At 48.9% G+C, this 21,838-nt stretch overlaps 2 protein-coding genes across 4 annotated transcripts in view; both read left to right on the plus strand.

Moving 5' to 3' along the window:
- Positions 1 to 798: 798 nt before the first annotated feature.
- LOC122392377 (basal body-orientation factor 1-like) lies at positions 799 to 2,484 on the plus strand. Its single transcript, XM_043387175.1, has one exon. It carries the CDS (start codon positions 799 to 801, stop codon positions 2,482 to 2,484), a length of 1,686 nt encoding a protein of 561 aa, XP_043243110.1.
- A 14,140-nt stretch (positions 2,485 to 16,624) lies between these two features.
- The window catches only part of LOC122392384, a 30,003-nt gene continuing 24,789 nt past the window's right edge, over positions 16,625 to 21,838 (plus strand). For 2 of the 3 annotated variants that reach the window (XM_043387189.1, XM_043387191.1), the window contains exon 1: positions 16,629 to 16,873. The gene's annotated coding sequence lies outside the window, so the exon portion shown is untranslated. Of the gene's footprint in view, positions 16,874 to 21,838 lie in introns of all 3 variants that reach the window. The other variant, XM_043387190.1, reaches the window with a different exon arrangement.

Below are 21,838 nucleotides of genomic sequence, written 5' to 3' on the forward strand. Positions count from 1 at the left end.
CTCGGGTATGCACAAGTGATTTTATAAGATACTTACGGTAATGCTACCGTGGGGGAAACAAAATGGTCGAGTTTACTGATTCGAAAGGCGCTACTACGCAGTTTCCATGAAGTCAGACGGTGGAGTATTTGTAAGACATACACGTAGGTAAGACACAATATTTATCACACAGAACTGCGAAAGTCGGACCATGATTTTGGCAAACAGCGTATCATCTGTTTACTTTAACTCTGGCGTGTGCACACACTAGCCATGCTTAAACACACTAAGGACTTCCGTGTTTATATAACGCGCGATGTGTTGCTCAGCAGGGTCTCTATGAGCGCCCACATGTGTGAAAACAGGAGGATCTGTGCTGTGGTATTGCTCGTTTTAATACAATAATAAATTCGTATAGGTCGCATTTATTTCAAATTTATTCCATGTTATTTTTGAGAAAACATTGTTTCAATTTGAACCGGTTTATATTGCGCAGGGTATATTTTTGTTTAATGGCATTGTACTGTACCAGTGCGTATTGAAATAGGTTCCGATCCATCACGAATGGTGACCGGCTATATTCACTTCTCGTGCATCGTAAAATACTCCCAACTACCTGCTACGAAATCAGCAGGATCAACAGGCCTATTTGAAGCTGCAGTACTGTCAAGCCTTTCACAAAGCTAATGTGTAAATATCAATTATGTACGCATAAATAAAAAGATCTGATAGTAGGTAGACAGGAAACAGGCGCATGGCTGAAATGAAGATATAAAAGCGTTGCTGCAAACGATGGCAATGGCGCCTATTTTGAAAACAATGCCTGGCAAAGTTTCAGCGCTGGGCCGAAAGAAAGGCCCCAAAAAGGGCAAAGCTGGCTCCAGCAGACGAGGAAAGGGGACAAAGTCTACCAAGTCCAAGAGCTCCGGATCCGGCAAGAAGAAAAAGAAGGGCAAAAAAGGTAAACGCAAAAAGGGCAAAAAGCGGAAGATGATTTCACCAGAAGAATATGCCGAAATGGAGCAGCAGCTGAAGAGCTGTCAGAGAACCAACGAACTGCTCACCATCAAATTGACAGCGATGGCACATTCTCGTGAACAATACCGTAAGTGCTCTTTCAGTCTGTTGGATGAGAATGAACACGTACACAAGCGTCTTATCAAGGTGGAAAGAGACTGCATTGAAGTTGTGGGATACCTTCGGCAAAAGAGAGGCGCCAATGAGGCTAGACTGGAGGTGGTTGAAAAGGAACTTGCTCAAATCAGGGAAGTCGAAAGCGGTAAGCGAAACACTCTGGCAGCAGAGTATGAATACAAGATCAAAGGCCTCAACGAAATCATTTCAGAAAACGAAATTCAAATATTGAGACTCGAATACGAGACCAACAAGCTGAAGGGGTTGAAGGAGGCGAACGAGAAGCTAGAAGAAACGAACGAGTCCCTGCGGAAGGAGCTGCTGGACACAATGGTGCGCCACCAGAACCAGCTGGTCGAGTACGAGGCCATGATCCTCCGCGAGAAGCGCAACCTGGAGAAGCTGGCGCGCCAGGAGGTGCACAACCTGGTGGACACAGCTCACCAGATGGCCGCCAAAGAGATCAGCGCCACCACTGCGGACGTCTACGGGCAGAACTACTGCCTGAACCGGACGCTGCAGCAGTACCAGGCGCGGGTGCTAGCCCTGGAGGCCGCCGACGCCACGCGCAGCCGCCAGCTGGACCGCGCGCGCACGCACGCCGAGACCAGCTCGGCTGCGCTGCTGCAGATGCGCCGCCAGCTGACTGCGCAGCAGGTGGCGACGCAGCAGCTGCGCGAGCGGCTGGCCGAGTCCGAGTCGGACCGGCTGCAGGAGGCCGTCACACTGCAGGAGGTGCGCGCCGAGCTGCTCGACTGGGCGCAGCACGAGCGCCAGCAGGAGCAGCGCCAGCTGGCGCAGCTGCGCCGACAGCTCGCGCTGCGAGAGGCCACCGTTCGGCGGCTGCGCGCGCTGGCACGCCGCGTCCTGGCGCGCCGCTCTCAGCTGGAGGACTTCTTCCTGTCGGCGCTGGAGCAGGTGGCGGGCGCGGCGGCCGGGGAGCGGCGCCAGTTCTGGCGGGACGCCGAGCACCAGTACCGGCAGCGGATGGCGGCCGGGCTGGCCGGCCAGGCGCCGCCGCCTGAGGTGATGACCACCGACGGCAGCCAGAAGTCGTCGCGCGACATCGTGCACGACTGGCAGCGGCACAACGAGTGGCGCGCCGACGCCGACCAGGTGGATGTGTCGGCGCTCACCTGGCTCCAGAAGGAGAGCGTCCTGCGGGTGCTCTTCGCACACATCAACGGCGCGCAGAGCCGAGCGCGCCGCCAGCAGCAGCAGCAGAAGAAGGGTCGCTGGCCGAGGAAGAGGACCGTGGACGTGGGCGTGCAGAAGTTCGCGCAGAGGAGGAGCACCAGCGGAGACACCTCCAGCGCGTACCCGCTGCTCAGCCCCTATCTGGATAAGTCGGTGCAAATGCTTGGTTTGTGACAGCTGTAGCTGCTTGGGTGTTCGATAGCTCATGAAATCGTGTGTGCGTTGGTAAAGCACTTTGATCCGCTGTCGGCTGAGTTCCTGGGTAGTGAAGTGTTTTTTATGCTAATGATGATGTGTGTCCAACGACCAACCGCCTACTGACATGCAGAAATAATAGCAAGCATGCGTACCTATTTTTGCATATTCCAGTCAAATATGAAGGACGCCCAGCGGCCAGCAAAACAACTACAACAAAACCAACAACCAAACAAAAAAAGGATGCTCGAGAGCTTGACTTTCGTTTAAAAGGAGCACAGTCTCATTTTCACCAATTGACTTATGATGACAAGTAAATACGGAGGTCGCAAAATTGCCCTGGCCATATGATAACCGATAACAAATGAGATCTATCCAGCATCTATCTTTGTCACATTCTGTCATCCCCTAAGGCCTGGCTACACTATGCGTCTTCTGCTTGCTTTTTTTGCGGGTTTGCTTTTTTTGCGTATACCGTTCTAGAAAAAGTTGTAAACAATAGGTATAAATTTTACATAAGTTATAACAAAAGCTCAAATAACTCCTAAAACTTAAGTTTAACCCGGCACCGCCTGGGCTATTACCGTACCCACGACAGCCTGGGGGGGGGGGGTCGGATCCGACCCCCCCCCTGTTTTCTCGAGAACCAATGGTCGCATCGAGCCCCGCGAGGCGGCGTTCGGAAGGTCTCTACGAGACCTTCCCAAAGCACTCTTAAGATTTTAAGATTGAGGTCAACTTTCGGGTCAAGGTCAGGTCAAAGGTCAAATTCTGGGGTTTTGCATGATTGGGCTTACGGACAGCGGAATCGATAGCTGCTGCTCGAAACTCACCAAAAATGACCTCAAAGACCTAGTGAAGGTACCATGTACGTATAGGGGTCATACTAAGTACGGGTCAAGGTCAGGTCAGGTCACGAAAGGAAAGGTCACAGTTTTCACTTTCTACTACATGGGCGTGCGACACATGTTTTATGGCTTATTTTCACGCCGAATCCGATGGTAATGGTTATATGTGACCCCAAGTCACTGTGCTGGTGATAAGTGTGCATTGAAAGAATAAAAATCGTTTATACCATACATAACTAAACGAGGGCTAAGAAAAAGGGCCAATTTTTCAACTTTTTATTTTTGACATAAAATGCACTTTTCTAGACGAGCTTTGTCTCAGGAATCTAGTGGTGCCATTTGTTTTCACATGCGATGTTCAGAAGTGCCTCTAATTCACGAAAATGCTTATGACGTCACCATGCCCTATGCATCTTGGAGCTATTTTTTTACAATTTGGGGGTCAAAAATCAAGATAGAAAGTTGAAATTTGGCCTTTGGGACATCTTATGTCCTAATACAGCTTTATAACATATATTCCGGTTTTTCGGAAATTCTCAAAATTTTGGATTTTATTAGCTGTTTTCCAAAAAATATAATTTTTTGAATTTTAAGGGGTAAAAAACGCATTTTATGGAAAATCCCAGATAGCCATTTTAAAGAACTTGTTGAGCGGCGTCTATCCCTGTCCTTAATTTGCAATTTGCTTTAAACCCTGATTTTTGGCGATTTTTTAAACATTTACCACTTTTTGACTGAAACGCCATGTAGTTAGGGGAGAGTGGGGCAATGGCGGACGGTGGGTAATGCCGGCCACCCATCTCTAGTGAGTACTTTGTCCATCACTAATCAGCTGATATTGTTTACATTTCAGTTGAGCGCCATTCTAGCACGTGGTGCAAGTTTTTCACGGTAGCTCCATTATTTTCATTTTTATAGCGTTAAATGTGTTTTTCGTATCTGATTTTTAATTTTTGTTGCATCTATTTGCTGACTGTGAAATGTGTCAACGCATTTTCAGAAGTGCTGCTTTGCAATGACCTTCAATTAAGCCTTTCTTAGGCGACTGCTGGATGTGAGGCGTTTGCGGCGCAATGCCTTTGACTGCTACCTGCTTTCTTAAAATAAAGCTGACCTCGGGGTAATACCGGACACGTGTCCGGAATGACTCCACGTGGTTTTGTTTGCGACTTCCGTCGTTAAAGCTCAACGTTTCGGGTTGCTGTGTTTACGGCTGTGTTAGTTTGCTTGCTGTGTTTACGGTTGTGTTAGTTTGCTGCTCTGTTGGTGCCGCGCTGTTGTGTTGCAGCGAGTGCAGTGTTGTGTTGCAGTGCAGTGTACTGTTAACTGCTGAATACAGTTGTCGTTTCTTAATTCTCACTTAAATTTCCATCAAAAGAACGGTTTAAGGATGAATACCAGCGACGATATTTCGATTTTTTGTGCTATTGCACTTAGTGACCGGCATTAGGTACCCCTCGCTTTTTTGCACCTCCATTTTTCACCACATTTTCGCGTAGGCTCTGAATCTGTCATCAGTGATCTGAGATACTAAAACTGGGTGCTATCTGAAAGCCTATTCCTTTGGCTATAACCACAGTCAAAATCACCATAAAATAGCTTCAAATAGCTAAGCTATTGAGCAAAATGCTTATGGTGTCGCCATTGCCCCACTCTCCCCTACATCACTAAAATCGATATATCTGAAAAATTGGGAATTTTTTCTTAAAAATTACACAGGAGACGTCAAAATGATGGGGGAGAAGGTATGCCAAGTTTCAAGTTGATAGCGTAAGCGGTTCATGAGTTATTCAAGAAAAACGGAGGGGGGGGGGGGGTCGGATCCGACCGGTTTTTATATAAAAACATCACAAAAACGTAATATCGTTATTGTTTATAGGTTAGGTTAAGTTACAATATTACGCAAAACCCGCAAACCCGCAAAACACGCACGCAGAAAACGCATAGTGTAAAAAAACGCGTAGTGTAGCCAGGCCCTTATCAATCGTTAAAAGTTTGAAAGTAATTTTTCAGTCACTGTAGCCACTAGTTAGGCAAAATATCTTAATTTATCTAGGACTATGTATTTAGGCGAGGTTCTTTTACGTGACCCTGTGACCCGAACTTTGATGGTTTAGTGCTGACATTGTACAGCCTGTGCGGAATTATTAATTAACTACAATAATTGGTAGAATACCTTAAATTGGGTGCCAACAAAAGCGGCCTAACCTATAACGCCAAAAAACATACCTACCTTCCAAAGCAAGATGGCGGCGTGACTATTACGTCCACACTTTACTTACAGATTGAGATGACGCTTTATTCGTTTCAGCCAGTACCCAGCCTGCCCCGCACGCCAACCCGCGAACAGATCCTATCTCCAGCTCTGCCGCATGACACATGTTGGCTGCAGCATAATCACTCTGGCAACAGATGGTCGCTGCACTCCGAATCGTATTACCCGAGCGCCTCGGTGACCCGACCCGAGACCGTAGTTCGCCGTGATCTGACCCATGTGTAGCGGTGTGGGTACGCCCGTGACCGTGCCAAGTCCGGCAACAGATGGTATGGGTTCGTTACGACAGTGCACGCACCATGCACTGGTATGGGCGAATGCTCCATGCGAGTAAGGCAGAATTAGGTCAAGGAAGAGGTCAGTGAAGATAACGTACCAGCGTGTCTTTGTCTTGGAATTCGAATAAAGTAAGTTGGAATTTGGGAAGCTGCCGAATTCGTAATGTATATGTTCTCTAGCAAAGACCAAAATCGAACGAGCCCAGCGCCGAGCGACCAAGCTGGTCTAGGAAGTACGTCACCTACCGTACCAGGAAAGACTGAAGTCCATGAAGCTGCCTTCCCTCCACTACCGACGTCGACGCGGCGACATGATCGCTGTCTACAATGTGCTGCTCGGGAGACTGGACCTGAATCCGGAGGAGTTCTTCAACCGAGTAACGACCAGAGATACAAGAGGACACTCCTGGCGTGTTGCGAAGCCTCATGCCGTCACCCGTATCCGTCGAAACGCGTTCGCAGTCAGAGTCATTAACCCGGCAGTTGCTGGGGTATTTCGCCACCCGCCGTTTGCTGGGGGGGGGGGGGGGGCGTTAAACGCCCCCAGACGATAACTCGAGAACCAATAGGCGCAGCGAAACGCACGAGGCGGCAAACGAAAGAGCGCGACGAGACGCTTCAGATGAGTACTTTCAAGTTGAATTTTGAGGTCACAGGTCGGGTCAAGGTCAGGTCAAACACCTGAAATCGGGCTTTCAGTAGCATGGACTTCAGGACTTCGCAATGGGCGCCTCTCGTCATAAACTCTGTCAAAATGGTGCACAATCCATCATATAAGGCCTACATGAGTGTCAGCTCCATGTAGGGGTCAGTCAAGCATAGGTCAAGGTCAGGTCAACCGGGTAGGCACATATCCCCGAAAATCAAAACTGATATTCGCAGCCTGTGACATATGTTTTGTAGGTAATTTGGGGCGTAGAACACGATGGTGACATTCATTTTATCATATGTGTACGTGTTTGGCTCAAAAAGTTCAATTTAAGAAATGCATGTATCATGGTCGTGAAGTAGTCACGAAAAATTGCCAAGATTCAGTTCAAGATTATGGAAAATGCGGAACGATAATCAATAATCGAAGATAGCCATTTGATTGATCATGGTATTGGCAGTCTAATGGTGTTTACGGCATGTCTGTATATCTATTCTGTGATTTTATATGATTTTTTTTAACATATGCCGTTTTTGGTCGAAAACTCAGAAATCATGACGTCACTAAAACCTCGATATCTCAAAAATTTTCCGACCGATTTTTTTGAAATTTTGTCACAATAAACTTCAATATATTCCCTACAGGTACCCAAAATTTGGCGCGCCTGCGGCGCGCCGTTTTTATGGCTATGGCCCGGCGAAAAAAGTGGGGGCGTTTAACGCCCCCCCCCCCAGCAACTCGCGGGTTAACGACCGGAACAGCCTCCCACCATCCGTCGTAGACGCCGACTCTCTTAACTCGTTCAAGAACCGGCTCGACACTCACTGGAGACACCTCCACTTCACTCCACCCCTACCATACGAGCAGTAACACTGTCAATCACGAACTCGACTGGAGGGGACACTACAGGCCTTGGGCCTCTCAAAATTTTCCGTGCATCTTAAGTAAGTAAGTAAGTAAGTAAGAAGTAAGTATTCCAAAGCTAAGACATTTTGTAATGTTAATCGGCGACTTTTCGAGTCCAGCATCCACTCACCGATTCTCGTCATTTAGCTAATACGAGACCCCACTCGACCAATCCAACACCAATCCAAGGCATGAGGCTTGATAACACTGAACAACAAAATTTGACTTTTGTCATAGTACAGAAAGCAGAATACATATTTCTGTGGTAATTTGTGACGCTGAATACGAATCTGGCATCAGAAATGGCGTATCAGGCTAGGTTTTTGAGATCCAGTATTTCTGTGTATCTGCTCTGAATGGCTATTTTCAACATTTCACTCTTCCTTTATATGACATTGCCGGTGACTCCGAAGGAAAAAGCTCTGTGTCTGGGGTAATTTAGGGTGCAAAATACGAATATGGCACTAGAAATGGGGTATCGTGTTAGGTTTTGGCATTACAGTATGTTTGCGTCCTTTTCTTAGGTGCATGTACTCAGCTTGTTACACTGGCGGTCGCAGCCGCTAGCAAAAGGGGGGGGGGGGCCAAAGTCACACTCGCGGGACATAACATTTATCCGTCACCGGGGGGGGGGGGGGGTGATCGGCTAATTTTTTACGTCCACGAGGCGCCGCACAGTTGGCATTACTTATGCTTCATCCATCTCATTCTTGCGTGAAATCTTTGAGCTCAATTTAAGGCAAAATCACCAGTTCCATTTACCGTCTCACGGTGTGCCCACCGGTCGGGCCGCTGCACCGTCCATGACGACGGATCGGTGTAGCATAGGTATACTGGAAGGTCAGGCACGCGGATTCATGACCTTACCACTATAAAACAATTCGGAAAAGTACAGATACATCTTGCTAAAAAGTACAGATACCTCTTGCTTTGAACAAGCATGTGAAACCCAGAGAGCATTTTTAGACTTATGACATTTACCCATATAGGTACCTAGTTGTGTGGCGGCGGGAGAGAGTAGGTACACCGGCCTCTGGAGACCCCCACAGGTTCCGAGCTTTCAGAATTGGCATCTGAGGGCCGCGCGCGACTCCTGCGGGGCTTCGCAACGGCTCTGTTGGGGCTCACTCAACCTGCCTAGTCCTACTGCTAAAAAGACTGGCCCTGAGCCCTAAGGACTTCATCAGTCTCTGCCAGCCCCAGGACCCACACCGGCTCATGGGGTCCCGACCTCGAAATATGAGGGAATCAGCGCGGGACCATCAGGACGTAAAGCAATCTCGATCAGGACCAACGTAAGGCTGTGCCGGAGACTGCGTGAGCCCTCTGATCTTCAGAAACCCACCCATGTATGTTTTCATATAGAGGCTAGTTTAGGGCCCTCAGAGACCAGTACAGGGCCTGCAAACTACAAAGGCCAGTAGTTTGAGACCATCAGAGACCGAGTTGGGCTCTCAGAGGCTAATGTGGGTCCTTACTCATTACAGGCCAGCATGGGCCCTCAGAGGTCAGCGTGGGGCCCTAAAAGACCGGCATGAGCCGTCGTTGGACCCCAGAGGCCAGCAGAGGGCCCTCAAAGGCCAAGATGGGCCCTCCTCAGAGGCCAATGCAGACCCTTAGAGGCCGGCATCGGGTCTTCAGCAGCCAGTGCGGGGCCCTTATTGGCACCTAAAGGTTCGTCTTGGGACACCAGAGACAGAAATAAGGCCACCAGAGACCGGTGTGAGACCATCAGACGCCGGTTGGGACCCCTGAGGCCGGTTAGGGGCCCTCATAGGCCAGATGTGGGGCCTCAGAGGTTGATGTAGGCTCTTAGCGGTCAACGTGGGCGCTTGACCGCCACTGAAGTTCCCTCAGAGGTCAGTGTAGGACGTTCAAAGACCGGTGTGGGAGCTATATTAATAGCTGGGCGTGGGTGTTTTTAGCCTCGTGACGATCGAATAATTGCCAGGGCCCCATACACCTATATGGGGGCCCATTGGTTGTTTGAGGGGGGGCAAATGATATGATGGCCCCCTTTATTGACCTTTGGGGGCATGGCCCTGATGCCCCCCCCCCCCCCCGCCCCCGCGACCGCCACTGTGTACACATTACACACATGCCTCTGAGATTACATACTAGCTCATGCAAACTCTATGCAGGGCCCGGAGGTCCCACGCTAATCCTTAAAGGGACCCTCCCACCTTCAAAAAAGTTAATGAATTGGCATGAAAGTGATGTCGCTCGGTTCAGAAAGAGCAAAAACGAATATCTACCAAATTTCATCGAAAAATATTCACCGGTTTTCAAGATATTAGACTTTTACTTTTGTTTACTTTTTGGGATCTCCGCTGTTCCTAGCGACTTTATTTGAAAGTGCGGCATTTGTTGCGCGCAAAGCAGCATATACCACCGCGTGCTACAAAACGTTTTAGTCAAACATTTAACGGACGTTCGAAAGCCTGATGACGTCATCAGATTCCCATAATGGTTAAGAGATAGGGACCAAGCTGGTCCCACCCTGCAAGTAAAGGGAAGAAATTTCTTGAACACCATAAAGCTGCGGGGGTTGCGACCAGGATAAATGGTGGTTTCTGAGCCTGGCCGCAAACTTGGCTATCTCAACTCAAAACTAATGTTAAGGTGGGAGGGTCCCTTTAAGAAACCAAGCCGGCATACGGCGTCACCACCGGGCTTCTGAGGTGCACAGCACCAACCCATGAGGTCTTACTTTAGTGTCTTGGAGCCAATCTCCTTTAGCAGGGCCCAACCGCCACTGCCGAAGAGGGTCTCATGCCAGCCATTGCTGAATGCTGGGCCTACGAGAGCCTCAAGTAAACCCACGCTGATATTCCATATAAGATCCGGCCATACTCGTGAACCGGTGCCAGCGACGCTGACCGCCTGACCGCCAAATTGACAGAATGCGAAACTGAGCCCACTCATGAGTGAAATTTACGTCCTTTGATGGCGCAAGAAAGAAAATGAAACATACGAAAAGCTTTTCTAGGACTTTTGTTCGATCTGAAAGGTGGGGCCAAAAGATAGTATGGCCCCACCTTTCAGCACCAAAGGGGGGGCCATGGCCCCCGTGCCCCCCCCCCCCCTGCGACCGCCAGTGGCTTGTTATTCTGTCTTTATATTACCTACATGGCTAGTGATCCAATTTACTTTCGGAAAATCTTGGAGATGTCAGTGACGAGCATGGGGAGAGGTTCCATCAGGACATCGCCGTGATGGAGAGCAGATATCAGGGCAAGTCTGGTCCCAATATGATGGGTGATTACTGCTGGACACTGCAGAGAGAGGAACGTCAGCAGGGGAGGAGACAAAGCAAGAATCAGAAGCGATTCTAACAAGAAGAGTTGCTGAGCGAAAGGAAGATGCCAAAGTGTTTGAAATGACCAAAAACCTTGCCTGTGTGGTCGAGAGGTAGCACAGAGGGATGACCATACCGGTGGTTGATTGCACTTTGCCGTGATTGTACAATATGTGATTACCTACATTGCGCTGTGATGTGTGATATACATTTTTGTTCCAACAAATTCAATAGTTTTGTGTTCATCTGTGTTGCCTGGCTGTGGTAAATATGGATTAAAAAGATAAATAATCTATATCTAAGGATATCAACAATAGGCCAACAACAATGCATAAAAAGTGAGAATTTAAGGCATCAGTATGTGCCAGACAAAAAACTGAGCCCGATGGGGCAAAACAGTGACCAGATTTGGAATCAGCGGCCTCGAATTAGGTAGAAACGAATGCTCACCTCTCTGTACATTTTTGGCTGTTGATCAATGTAATCCAGAATCATTGGCGGCCAGCCAATGATTCCTGGTCAAAAATACCTGGGGAGGAACGGTTTGCTCCTCTGTACGGAGTAACGTGCGAAATGATTCAGTTCGGTGAATACGGTCACTTCCCTTCCCAGTCACCTACAATAACATTAGGTGGACATTGCACACGCCCTAAACGAGATTCGTTACGCCATTGAGTATATTGACTGTCCGTTACAAAATGACACACTTGTTGGCATGTGCCTACCGCGGTCACTCTGTTGGTCCCACCGTAGTAAAAATAGCTACACGTTGCTGCTGCGAAATGTGACAGGTCTGCGACAAAGCGTGAGCTTCTCAGCTGCTTTGTGGACTTTATCTCCATGACGTCGGCAGAAACCAATGGAATCGAACTCTGGTAAGTCAGAAGATTTACGACCTTCAGTTGGAGCCGGCCCGACTGACCCAGCAGCTCAGCTGAGTGTGTCGTTCCGTTTAGCGACTGCGGCCGCCGGCCGCCGATCCCAGGCGGTTTCATACCTGTGCGCGGGCGGCGCGGCGCCTGTCCGCGGCGCGGCGGGGAGTCGGGTGCTGGCTTCATTCATCAGGCAGCGCGGCGGCGTGGCGCTCCCCACCCGACCGCTGCGGCAGGCTCGGTGGGAGACTGGTGTGTAAATAACTGTCTCCCGTGCTCATTCTCACCAAGGTCGCAACGAGATGAGCTAATGCTGTGCTGAACAGGCTAAAACGGTGATTATCGCGGTGGGAGGCCGGTCTTGCTGAGTTTACTGATGGTGATAGACCGAGACGGCAGCCAGGTTGATCAACAGAGCGATGTTTCTTCACGCGCAAAGCCATGCTTTATTTTATTTTTTTAATTAATTCTATAAATGGAACATCTATATTTCTAGATGTGAGCGTTTGGAACTTTGGTGCACTGGAGGTTTCAGAGAGGCGACCTTTGACGCTGCTGGAGGGAGGGCTGCGGGCGGAGTCGGAGTCGGAGTCGGTCGGAGCCGACAGTTCTGCCCGGAGTCGGAATCGGAGTCGGAGCCGCCAAAATCTTACCGACTCCGACTCCGGAGTCGGAGTTAATGGTGCACGGCTCAACGTCATACACTGCACCTGTTTGATTGACGATGCTATCTGGCGAACGCACCTAATTCTCACAAAATCTGCACCTAATCTCTTTGTTAACAAATATCTTCATATATTAAACTTATTTCGATGTTTTAACCGATGATTATGTCTGATGATATGACAAGGCCAAAGGCGGCGGAGCGGGGGACCACCGGGGCACCGTCCCCCCTTGATTTTGTCATGTTACATTAGCCCTATGGACGTTACATGGAAATAATGGGATCAAAAGTCGGCAGTGCCCCCCCCCCCCTTAACCCGGCGGCCGCTGGGCCTCCGCGCCACCCGCCGGCCGCTGGGGGGGGGGGGGCATATATGTAGTTGCCCCCCCCCCCTTTACTTCTGCGACGATATCGTCGCAACGCGAAGAGATAGAGAAGCAAAACTTTGCACACATCTTCCTGAATACCTAGCCGAGGTTGTGTCCAAATTTGGTGTTGATCCCATTTGAAATGACGTCACAGTGACGTCAGAAGTGAAATTATAGATTCACGACTCTCATATTCCTCACGATACATCAGATATATGAGACCGAATATAAAGGGTCGGTTATTGGTCAGAAACTAGATGGAAGTGTAGTTAGATGTATTAGGATGACAGCAGGTGCTGTCTAGTTCATTTACAGTTGAGTTTCATGCTCAACGTCATCAGAAACGGTCCATATCGGAAAACGACAAAAATTTATGACGTCACTGTGACGTCATCCTAGAAGCTACAACCACCAAACTTTCCTCAAACATTGCCTAGGTATTCATTTGAAACTATGCCAAGTTTCGCCTTCGTAGCTCATCAGGTTTCGGAGATATTTAACAAAACGTAAAGGGGGCAACTTTATGCCCCCCCCCCAGCGGCTCGTGGGTTAAAGGGACTATCCCACCTTATAAAATGTTGTTAAAACCAGTTAAAATGTGCCCGAATTTATAGATTGGATGACCATGAACACGGTTCTGGCATTTATTTTTCATTAAACATCTTAGGCTTCCCATATTCCAAACACAAACTTTCAAATATGTGACGTCACAGCCCAAAATAACCTCCTTCCCCAGGCCACATTACTGTCATAAAGCTGATTCTTTTTACTCTGTAGGCACCACAACAAAGTGCAGACCAAGTTTTAAGCGATTTTTCAACGAACAACCCCATTTAAATCAGAATGACTAAACGAGGTGACGTCACACTAACGGTCGCTCCATGTTGAAGATAGGGCCTTGTACAAGGCCCATTTTCAAATGAAGGGAACGAATTTCTTCAACACCAAGAGGCCGAAGAGGCCGCGGGGGTTGCAACCTAGATAGATAGTGGTTTCTGAACCTCGCCGCAAACTTGGCTATCTCAACTCAAACCCCATGTTAAAGGTGGGATAGTCCCTTTAATTGAAGGTGTTCCGCCACCACTGGACAAGGCAGGTATACCTACAAGCAATTAGTGCAACCCTAGCTGATAGCTAATAAGAAATACACTGAACCTAATTGATACTGCGCTCGAAATAAGATTTTGCCGAAAAAAAGGCCATTTTGCTGTTTTGAACGAAAGTTTTCAGCGAAAGAAGCACAAGACGATTAATTCCCCCAGCACCTGCTTTTTAACCCTCGCCCTGTTGGGGGGGGGGGCATATGGCCCCCTGTGGTTTTTCCTGAATAGCAAGAAAACGGTCAAACTGAGGACATGTTCGAGCAAAAATGACCAAAAAGCATGAAATCTTGAAACCCTCACAAAAGCCACAGTTAACAAGCAATTTCAAAGTTCTTTATTTGGTTGTGTAGAGAAAAAATGACGCTACAAAACTGCAATCTCGGATTTTCAAAATTTTGGGATTTTGACAAAAAATAAAAACTGATTTTTTTTCAGAAAAAAAAAAACGAAAAAAATCCCTAAAATTTTTCGAATTTGGAAACCCGGGATAAATACATAATAGTCCCTGCGCTCTTCTATCTACATAGCAAACGTTAGATCGATACCTCCTTTTTGGCCTAGTTATAGCGAAAAAACTGCTCAAAATTGATGACGTTAAATTTTTTAAATCAATTTTTAGCAATGCTAGACCACGTAGCGCAAAACCAAGACCACCATTAGATTCCCCGTGACGATCTGCATGGACTTCATACCCATTTTATGCAAAAATAGCAACTTTGAAATTTGACCTAATTTGACCCGACCTTGGCCTAACCTTCACCAGAACATAACCTAAATTGGCCCCAAAGACTGCCCGACCCACATAATCGCATTTGTCATGTAAAATGGACCATAAAACATGCATCACATAATATTTTCATATTGTGACCCTCAGTGACCTGACCTCTGTGACCTGATCTGGCATCAGTGACCTCAAATAGCAAAATATGTGTTTGTCGAACAATTCCCCATCGATTATTTCCAATGACATGCATTTTACTCGATTTTACAACACATTTCTTGAAATGCCTGTAAGCGGTGAAAAGTCGAAATTTGACCTGACCTGTGACGTCATCGGTTTGACCTAGGCCAATGAAATTGGGTCACAAGATAGTTCCCCGCTGGGGCTATCCAACACCGCTTGCCGGTTGTCGCTATGTTGCGTGGTTATCGAGATCTTAGGGGGGAGGCAAAATACCCCCCCCCCCCAACAGGGCACGTTGCTCGGCAGACCCCAACGGGGCGCGGGTTAATTCTCCATGTTATTTTTAATGCATATTTGCAACGCAAAGCCTTTGAACGTACATACAAGTGATCGTTTCAGGCAAGATAAAATCATCTTCATTATGAACTTCAATATCATGATTTGAATTTTAATAGGACCATCCGGATTCAAAGTCGGAGTTGGAGTCGGAGTCGGAGTCGGAGTTGATTTTTGAAGCCGGAGTCAGAGTCAGAATCGGATTCACCATAAAATCCATCGAATCCGCCGCCCTGGCGGGAGGGAGGGGCCTGTACACCTCCCAAAAAGTTTTTACAAAAAAAACTTATCAAATGTGAATTCGTTGTGCGCTGTCGTGCAGTTTCAACCAAACTTTCCTGATGAGCATAATTAAGTTTTCTAACTATTTAAAAAAAAACGTTAAATTGTTATAAGTTTCGGGCTCTGCCTGAGGGAGGGGCATTTGTCTCAAATTCCTTCCTCCAGATCCCCCAGTGATTTGACATCGTGTCAAATTTCAAACAGTCAATTCAGTTTTGTTGCGGCCATGGCCGCGGTCAGACCTGCACGTTGATGTCAATATATCGAATTAAATACAGAAAACACCACTATCGTCCATAAAGATGGTAAATAAAACATAAACGGTTTCGAGGCGTGGACACTTGTCATCTAACGGCCCATCAAAGTTCTTAAAGCATGAGTTCATAATTGCTAAATTGAGGCTATGGGCTTGAGATCACCGGGACCCTATCCCAGAACTGTCATTCCTTAGCATAGCATGCATCCACGTGCATCTATCCTTCATGATGGTGTCTAAAATCTCCCTTCCCATCACCGATCGAGAGGAGAGGAGCACCTGGCTGTGATCTCCCGCTCCATCCCATAACGCGACAGGCGCCAGCTCCAGCCATTAGGTACGGAATATGACAGACCTGACCGACAGACTTATGACAGACTAGGCGACAGACCCTATGGCAGACCAGATGACACCTGTCGTCTTCACCGCTGGCGCCGCTCTGTCACCTACGTGACGCCCGGAACGGATGCCGTCTTCCCTGACCGAGGTCGTTGGCACTGGACTGGAAGGAACAGAAGTGGAGGTGATAATGCTGACTGATTGCAGAGGAAGATGACGGTCTTTGTCCTGCTGAGATCACGGCCGATGGAGTGTCTCACGGTGCATGCTAACGTTTAAACTGGAGGGCTCGGTCGTGCTGCGATCGATATGTGAGAAAATAGTCTTCAATAGAAAAAGCAGGAAGTGCAAAGGATGTTGGCGTGGCAAAGTCCGCAAACCGACTCGAGCTTACATAGAGCAGACACAGCTTTCAAGGAGCTATGTCTGCTGGTGAGGCATAACAGATCTATGCTCTGATACGAACGTAGGCGCTCATAGCAAAGAGAACGTCTATTGAAATGACTGATGTTTGGTAACCTGACATTAGGGCCGACGGCGTAAGTCCTTAGGACATGGGCAGGAGTCCTGACTGGCTCCCGCAGATGACCGCGCAGCTCTGGTGACTGATGGTGCCGGCCTGTCGGGTACAGCTCGGGCGGCGGCCCGGCTGCTGTCCGGTCGGCGCGCGCCGGGCCGACTAGCGGCCCCGTTCCGGCCCGCTGAAGGTGGCCCAGCGCTCGGCGGACCCGGCAGAGACACTCGCGTGGCTGCCGCCGTCCCATCAGGAGCTGCCCAGCTCCGCTCCTCCGCCACTGCCACCGCTGGTCCGCTGATCAGCCGGCCTGTCTGCTGGTGCTGGTGCGCTGGTCCTGGTCGGACGTACCCAGCACAGCGCCTTGCAAGTCGGAGCGGCCAAACTTTTGCTGCCCTGCTGCTGCATCAGCACCGTGCTTCGTCTCAGAGGACTGAGGTCATCTTGACTTCCGACGCGAAGGACAGGAGACACAGGTGGGTTTCGGCACGTGCGGGTCATGAATTGATGCATGGCTCGATTCGATTAACCCGTCAAGCTTTGTTGCCTGAATAAAAATCGCTCCCGTTGGCAATCATGCTCCAAACCTCTCAGTTCTCACCACAAGTTTTGGGATGTTCAGTCATTGTGTTGATGGAACCTGAATAGCGTCGTCCAAATCGATAGCTATCCAAGCTAATGGAGTGAAGGAGTCCTATGGTCATCGAGGCTGATGCTGCTCTAAATCACATGCAACGGCGCCATGGGTTCAGCGCACCGCACCGACGCGGCGGTAACATGGTGGACGGGGCATCCTAACGCAAATATCCTATTTTCAAAAGTACGCTTGCAGCAGAGCATAAGCAGGAATGAAAAAGTTGGCGTTTGCCCCAATTTCAATCCGAATGGCTACGATGATGGATGGGACAGCGATGGTTAATTGCGACTTTGTGCAGACTTTAACGGATGAAGCTGTAAGACGTTATCGATGATAGGCGTTTTTCTTTAGGCCGTGCTGCCGATGGCTTCGCAAAGCTATACACCGAACAACTTCGAGGCTCGAGCCCTTTGTGTGCCTTACATTTTCCTACCTACGTGTTGACAGAATTCAAAACTGTCGGGCTAGCTCTGCTTGGAACAACTTTTAGTTAAACCACTCTAGAATTATTAACCTGATGAAATAACCGAAGGTTTGTTGTCAATAGAAAACACTATTCTTTAGAATTGTGTTTTTCTATTGAAAAACAAATCTGAGTTCCCTGACAATTTGGCAAAAGCTTCCCGAGATCAGTATTCAAAAGCTACCGATAAATTTGGACTAAGACGTCACTTCTCAGTTCATCGGTAATACCTAACGTCCAGTCCTTAGTGCCCACGGGCATGGTCTTTGTAGCATTCTATGTAGACGGTTACGCTTGACATCAATATCAATATCAATACGAATACTCATAAAAAAGCAAAAACTGTTCGTTTTTAACAACGAATTGCAAAATCTCACAATGCCCTCATCATGAAAGCTAATTGTGTACCCGATTGAGAGGGCGGGGGGGGGGGGCATCTGCCATTGACCCACATATCCTCACGACTTTGTCCACAAAGTAAAAAGATCGCATTCTCGTGTGAATCCCGAAAGCGATAAGCTAGTGCAGAGAGTTGCCATCAATCAGCACGCCGCGTCGCGTGAAAAACACGGAATTTATTGCCAAGCACGGACCATAATTATCAATTATCATCTTGGCATCAGCCCTAAATTTGCCGACAGTCATAAATCGCATCCGGAAAAATATCGCTGCTTCCTAAGATACATTCGAAATGTGCTGTGGCACATTTCGAATGCAACAGCTGTCAGGGTGCCTACGGCACTCACAACCCAGGACCAGTTAAGACGGAAAAGCTACAATTGCTCATTTCCCGTCATCGCTATGATCGACTGATCCGACCTTATCACCGATCGGTAGCACCAATGTTTGGTCAGCCGAAAACTGATAGGTCACGGTCGCTGCCTCAACGTCTAATTCCCAAAACAGGAACACGACTTGTCTTGTCACTCACACGGATATACATATGGTCAAAGAACGAGAGCGTAGTTTCAAGTCTCTATCAAACCACAGCTGCAGTTTCCCTAGTACAACTAGACTGAGCGAGTGACTTCAATTCTCGTTGCAAAGCTCCTGTTACGGCTTGGGATGGTAATATAGTTCGCCTGGGGCAACGGCCGTTAACCTCCAAAAGCTAAGAGTTCGACGAGCTCTGCTGTTTGTCGGTTCAACAGTTCCATGGGCTGAAGTCGGACGTGCCGCAGACACCGAACCGAAAAACTCGTGGTGCACGATCGCGCAAATACGTGCGGTCGCGATTGGAAAACGCACGCTTGTTTTATGCTGGAACGAGCCCGTGTCTTTGACCTTCCGCGGCTGAATGGGCAGACGGCCTGTGTTCAGTGAGGCCTGGCAAACCTTACTGATTCGCTAATCAGCCAGCTCACGGATTATTCCAATCATTGACATGGACTGAATGGCGTGCTTTCATGGCTTCTTCCGGGATGCGGTCCCTGCAGACAGCCAAGGACTTTGTAAGCGGCCGCCTTCTTACTCAGATGACAGTCACTAGTGTTTCGTTTTACGTTTCATTGACTTCTGTTCATTCTACGGCAATGGAGTCAAAACGCAAGGCCATAGGACTTCCGAGGGCGTCAAAGACAGTCCAGTTCCCAGTTCTCGCGGGCAGCAACTGCTCTGTGAGCGTGAGGCGCGTTCTCACGATCGGCCAACAGGCGTGACCCGCGGGCGACGGCGGCCGGCGCCGGGGAGGGCGATCCGCGGCGGCACCCGAGCCGTGACCGCCGCGCCAGCCGGAAGACGGTGGTCAATCCGGCGGTCTGACCCCTGACCCAGCCTGTCTGCAGCCAACGCCGGCCGTGAGCTGGGTCAAATACGCCACCGCAGGACAGGCACGGGCGACCCTGTGGTGCTGTATACGGGTCACCGCCAGACACTGGGTCACTTTTTGCCGAACTTTGGTTGGTGAAATGGAGTGGGGAGCATATCCTCCTGGTTTCATTCAGTCAGCTTCTTCGTGCGACAGCTGCTTCAATCCCTTCTTGTTGCGTACAACAAGAACATGGCATGATTGCAAAGGTGAGGTCTCATGAACCGTTTTCAAAAAGCGGTTACTTACACTCAAAGGAACATAGGGATCGCCAGTTTCAACTAATTAGGGGTAATGCATCTTGGTCTTCAACCTTGCTAAATGCATTCGTCTTTTTTTTAAACAAATGCCATCCTATCAGATAAACATTCAGTTATTTCTGAATGTCACCAGGCATCAGTTTCAGACAATGGGACGAATCAATTTTGATTACCACTAACAACCACTCACACCACAAACCTGTTCCTGACGACAGTAATTTGCATTTTCCCAGCTGCTGGCCACAAAATTACCTTCATCACACCATCTCACCATTGGGAAACATCGAACCATGATAAACAATGACCATGTGACGTGCTCTGTACCCACGTTTACCGGCAACAAGTCGGACGCCTTAGTGTTGCTGAAGCGTCTGTTGGCTGTGCGACCCGCTTCTGATGGCCGCGCGGAGGCGTCAGCACCGTCGGCGGCGCTGCAGCTGGCGTCGGCACCGGTGCACGCGCAGTAGACCGGAAAGATAGCCATTGGCCACGGGCCGGCTAACGGTGAGGCCGCCGGGCCCATCTCAATACCAGCGCGGTACGACAGGCGCCCAGCGCGGACATGACACCATGGGACGGATTCTATAGGGCCGAGCAGGGTGAATGGGGAGTGACAGGACAACACCGGTCCTTGGAGTTCGAATAGTGACAAATGCTCATGGCTTTACAGGAGACAAGCATTAAGACTTGTGTTGCGGTGCAGGCCTTTCAAGCAATCCTATGAGACTCGGGGATTCTAAGCAAGTGCACCATCAAAGAAGTGTGTCCTCGCCATAGCGATGCAATATGCCTATTGACGTCCAGCCCGAAGCCATTATTACAAAGCTGAAATGCTCAGTACCGTTGCGGCCTATTGATGGAATTTTCCAGCCAGTGAAGACGAGATTGATTTCATCGTCTTCCTTTGCCTGTTAGTTCTAGTTCACCACGCACCTCTCACTCATGATGCCTCTGTAACGCCGGCTAGTGGTCAGGGCGATTTTCCACCTCCCGATTTGTCGCGCACAGTTGGAGAGCACGGCCGGCGCGACGATCGCCCGGGAATATCCCACGCTAATAGCGGACCTCTGTCGCACCCAGCTCCGCCCCATCGGCCGGACAGCAGCCGAAGCTGTCCCGTCCAAGAAATAATAACACGAAATGAGATAGGCATTCGGTGTGATCTGGTCGGGCCGTGCGACTGAAACTGGCAGATCTTGGGTAAACTGAGATGGATTAAAGCGCCACAAAACAAACCGAGATGAACAGGAGATTCGGCTGAGCTAATGATGATGCAGCAAACGTTTATCTACGAATCCTGACTAGTTTCTGATAGGGATCGGGAAAATATCCCTAAATTTAATTGGATATGTGAGTGTCTAAGTTAGAAATCAGTGCGAGTGGCATGCGCTTTCTATGCCAATGCTGTTGTTGTATGACTTTTTGATTTCTAATTCTAATTCTAATTTTGATCGAGAAGTGCATTTGAACTACAAGCGAAGCTGCTGCGTCCAATTTGATGTGCACATGTAGACATGTCGATACAAATATATATTACCTGCAATAAATGCACACAGGGCGCAGGTGTAAGCGAAAGACTGGCCTTCTTAGATTACCAGCAAATCCCGAAACTGGCTGTGTTATGTAAGCAGCTTCCGTCAAAATATCTGGATCAGAAACGGGAATTCTGGCGATGCAAGTCGTGGGAAATGATACCCGGTTTTAAAATCAGAGTGCGAACAATGCATTTCTATCGTGACTGGTAAGAAAACTGCAAATTTATCCCATCATAATTGCACCAGCCATAATTCAGTGCGGCGGAGAGTTGTGCACTTTGCAACAGAAAAAGACGAAATCAGGCCTTAGCGACAAGCTCGAGGACATCCCTTTGCCAAACCACTGTCAATCTGCTGAGCCCTATACCTTCCCGTGACCCGATAAACCAGCGATCCCGTGGAACCAAAATTTGCCCCCACCACCCGGCCCGTGGGCTCTTAACTTTACGTCACTAATGCAAACCCCAAGTCACCCCACTAATGCGAGTTGAACTGACTCGGCGGCCGACTTTTTTACCGCTGCATTCAAGCCGGGCACTGAACCACGGCAGATGCTCGGCGGCGGTGGAAACCTTCCGCAAACTGAGCCGCAGAGCCGTACAGGCAACTCTGCCTACGTGTGGATCACCGCTTAGTCCATGGCGAATGCACTGGCCCCATAGCCAGCATGGAGGGACGGCAGATCGGTGGAAGAGTCTGCAGGACCGCAGCCCTCGCCGGCAGCACCTGTCGCTTCGGC

Source organism: Amphibalanus amphitrite, unplaced genomic scaffold (assembly GCF_019059575.1).
Source record: "Amphibalanus amphitrite isolate SeventyFive unplaced genomic scaffold, NRLGWU_Aamphi_draft 000484F_arrow, whole genome shotgun sequence".
Classification (NCBI taxonomy): domain Eukaryota; kingdom Metazoa; phylum Arthropoda; class Thecostraca; order Balanomorpha; family Balanidae; genus Amphibalanus; species Amphibalanus amphitrite.